A 4,079-nucleotide genomic window follows, 5' to 3' on the forward strand; every position below is an offset into this window, starting at 1 on the left:
ATGAGTGGAGGGTGACTTTTTGGTACCTGTTCTCAAAACCAAGAATGCGTTTACTCCCATTTCTCTGTGGTTGTTATTTCAAGGAATATCCGTCATATTTCCACCTTCTTTCACGGTATTTTGGCCTGATGTTTGCGACATAACCCAAATAAGCAAAGGAAATTTGACCCAGTTTTTTTCTCCAGAGCGAGGGGAGGGGAGGAGGAAGAGGAGTCGAATTTCTGATTTCTGACAAGTTGCTGATCTGTTAAAAATGAGTCTTTTGCTTAAAATTTAGCGGTTTCCAACTTTATGGGTTATTTCTTTCTTCGCCAGAGCTGAAGATAGAGAGCTTCCAGTCCTGATGCCTTTTTTTTTTTTTTTTTAAAGATAATTTTTTTTTGCATTAAATGCAACCGTTGACATTGCAAATGGAGGTATTGTTAATGAGTGAAGTTTTCTTCCATGTGGTGTAGCCTCCTCTTCACTCATACTCACCTTATTCCCCAAACGCATGGGCAACGAGTTTCTTCCGGATCAGATGCAGCAATATGAAATAAATAAAATGTGATTGCAATACTCTATAGATGCTTTATCAAAACTTTTCCTAATAGCAAAGAAAAAAACTTCGCTGTTTGCCGCACTCCTCACTATGGACAACCAAATAAATAGAGGAGGCATGGGTTCGTCTTTGGGCGATGGAACTTTGTGGCAGGATTTGTGAGGAGGAAGGCTTCGAACTTAATAGAAACCCTTTTACGTTGAAAGGCTTGGTCTAAGAGTAGGCCCTCAGCATTAGTGCTGCCGGACGAGCGTTTCTACGCCTGTGGACAGATCTGGGAAGAGTCGTGGAGAGGTCTGCCGGGAGTCTGGCACTAATTATCAGTACCAGACCTCTTGTAGATCTCTCAACGGGTCGCGTTACTCAAGGCCTTGACCCTTTGCCTCCCATGAGTGATCAAGATAAAATTTCTCCTTACAATATCAATACAATATCAAGCAAACAAGTGATGAGAATTAAGAAAAATATCAATTAGGGGATTATAAGTTGATCCAATCCCAAATTCTCCAAACTAACATCACAAGAACTGTATGGCAGATAGTAAGGAGAATTACTAGGAAATGTTGGGAGTTAAAGGGTTTAACATGTTCGCGGGCGAAGAAACACTCTTACTGAAGAGCCAATAATAAGGGCCTGCTCAAATCGAACGTCATGGTGGCACCTGGCGTGTCATGGAACAAAACAGTTATTAAATCAACATGTCTCCGATGTCTTCGGCTTTCTTAGATGTGATGTGATCATGTTTTGTGAACAAATGGTAAATTGATGAGTTCCCAGTAATTGGATCCTTTTGTTTACGCCAAGATTTCTGGGATCGCCATAGGACGAACACTGTAAGTTGCCAGAAGGAAATATAAAGCGAAAAGTTGTTTCGTCGTCCAGTTTCTTTTCCTTCTTTTGTAGTAACTACATTTTTATCGGCTTTGCGGGAAATGTTTACTTGTTGCGCTGAGTCGTAGCGCTTTAATGTTAACGTGAAGACCTTTATCACTAATGCTTGTTATAAATTGAAGACAGGAAAAGTCCTGTCATCTTTGTCTGCCTTCCGTCATTGTATATACCCAGGAGACAATTACCGTTAAAGTAACATGAAATCAAGAGATTTCCTATCATAGAAGCGTTTTTTTTCCAGTTTGCCAAAAACCACCCTATTTCCGACACTAGAAAACCTTAGCAAAAATAAAATAAGCTTTTACTTGTATTTAAGTTTTGCTATGGGCGGGCAGCTTTCCTCAGATGAATTTGAGAAGACAGACTTGTTGCTGCATGTTGAGCTACTTAATGTCGATTGTTTTTCACTTTCGGGACCAAAACAAAAAAAAAAAAAAAAAAAAAACCAACAAGGTCAAACTGCACTTTGATGTTTTGCAGAGGAGGGCTCAGAAATGTTCAAAGTTTAAAACGCACGTGTGCAGCCACTAGTCGTTGAGAATGTTTCAAGTAATGCAATATATATATCTCCGTTGTCGTTTAGCGCCCGATCCAAACTTGAGATAAAAAAAAGCGAAGGAATTATCTGTTCTAGAGGATAGTTAACAATTTTCTTTTGGCATTCCCGTTCTCAGAATAGGCTGAATCTGGTACTATGACGTTCTTGTTTTGCAAAAGACGGCGAGAATGGGTAAAAGATTTTCATACGCGCAGAGCTAATGTTCTAAATTAAATCTTTTGTCTCGACATGTCCCCGTTGGCGTCGCCGACGACGAGGGTTGCTACAGTCTCAGTAGAGGTCGGTTTGCTGCTTCAGCTCACCTTGGATGGGATCCATTTTTTCCAAGAGCACAAAAATGATACAATCCGCCTTTTTAACTCTAAAGCTGGCAAGTTTTACCAACATCTATTTCATCAGAAATAGAAAACACTAAAATAAAAACGTCAAATAAAATTGTCTCCCGTTTCGACTCTGGTCCTAGGTGAGAGGTCACTTGATTGTGTCCGACAGACATTCTGACAGCTCGCATGCGTGTTGGCAGATATTGTTACGTAATCATTCATATGACACAAGGTTTATAAAGCTGAATTTATTTTGAAGTGAGACAGAAGTCGATTCGTTTCGAAGATCAAGGAAACCATGAATACTGTAACTGTTTTGGTTGTGGCTATTTCTCTTTTCATGATCGCCAATGCGGCTCATAAAGGACATGGAAAATGTCTACCTGGTGATAAACACAAGGAATCCCCATCTGCAGAAGAAAGCATGGCGGCTTGTAAATCTTACAAAGATGCATCATGCTGCACCAGTGATTTCACCAAACAGCTTGCTACCTCTCCGGTCGAGAAAGTCGGAAAGTTTTCGTGGACACCGTGCAACAACACTTTGAGCCCCAAATGTGAAGCTTTCATGGTGGTGGTGGAATGTTTTTACCGTTGCTCACACAACACGTACTTCTGGAAGAATCCCGATTATCCGTCTGCAATCATGAAGGCCCCTGTATGCGCAAGTTTCTGCAATGGCTGGTTCGACGCTTGCAAAGACGACCTAACCTGTGCTAAAAATTGGATCACAGACTTTAACAAGACTGAGACGGGAGTGAACACTTGTAAAAAGCCGTGCAAGAACTTTAGCGATTACTTCACCAACGGTAAGGACCTTTGCGAGAGCATGTGGGGAACCAGCTTTGTCTACAAGGAAACCGATTGCCTGCAGATGAATTTCACGGGCCCAAACCCGAATGACGACTTAGTGAAAAGGCTGTCTGAAAAGAGTGGTGCGCTGTTTTTCACTATTAGTTTGGCAGCTCTTTGGATTCCTTTGCTGTTCACTATTGCCTTCATTTACTAACTGAGAAACGACTTTGAAAATTCCTTGGTTGCGTAACACTTCGCCTTAAATCGATGAGTCCAAATTTATAGAATTTGTGTAGATAGGCTCGGGATTATGCTTGCCTCGTTCACTAGTTAAAAAATCATTTTGACATTGCCTCAGTTGTATAGCATTTCGCTTGGAGTCTTAGGTTCCGAGCTTTCTCAGATTTTAGACAAAAGGGAGGTTAAATCAGAGAAATTAGGTATGGCTGACCTTTGCACGGCATTTTTCAGTTTGTGATTTTAAAAAGTAGTTTGTTCGCGTTTGTGTGCGTTTTGACTGAACAAAACTGTATGTCAGTTTAGATCTAAGGTTTAAAGGTTCTTCTGAGATTGACGGATTAGGATTGTTTCTTAGGGCAACACTTTGGACTGAAAAATATTTGGAGAGAAGAGAAGACAGGTCATTAAAAGGCGGATAAGTACATTAGCAATGCGAAAGGATAGAGGGATTTTTTTATGGTCACATGATGTAAGCTTCAACACCGTTTCATGCCCTTTCCCATTCTGTGCGCTTTTTCATTAAAATTGTTTGCACGACCGTATTCTCTGTTGTGATTTGTAGAAGTCGACATAATTTTTAGGTAGCTTGAAGAGTTTGATGAAAGTCAGATTTTTGTCTAACCCGGGACAAATCTAAAATTTTTCGAGGTTACGCAACCGTACTCTTCATTTCTGTTAGCCCAAATGTTTCATGTAGAATTCTATTTGTTGAATAAAATTTGAAACAAAA

General features: G+C 40.3%; 1 protein-coding gene across 1 annotated transcript; it reads left to right on the plus strand.

Moving 5' to 3' along the window:
• The first annotated feature begins 2,534 nt into the window (after positions 1–2,534).
• On the plus strand, positions 2,535–4,079 carry LOC113680692 (riboflavin-binding protein). Its single transcript, XM_027197729.2, has one exon. The coding sequence runs from the start codon at positions 2,613–2,615 to the stop codon at positions 3,321–3,323; it is 711 nt and encodes a 236-aa protein (XP_027053530.2). The 5' UTR covers positions 2,535–2,612; the 3' UTR covers positions 3,324–4,079.

The sequence above is a fragment of the Pocillopora damicornis genome, chromosome 8 (genome assembly GCF_964200805.1).
Source record: "Pocillopora damicornis chromosome 8, jaPocDami1.2, whole genome shotgun sequence".
Classification (NCBI taxonomy): domain Eukaryota; kingdom Metazoa; phylum Cnidaria; class Anthozoa; order Scleractinia; family Pocilloporidae; genus Pocillopora; species Pocillopora damicornis.

Excerpts from the sequence above, each read along its gene's own strand:
- LOC113680692 (XM_027197729.2), top strand. The coding sequence starts at position 2,613 with ATGAATACTGTAACTGTTTTGGTTGTGGCTATTTCTCTTTTCATGATC.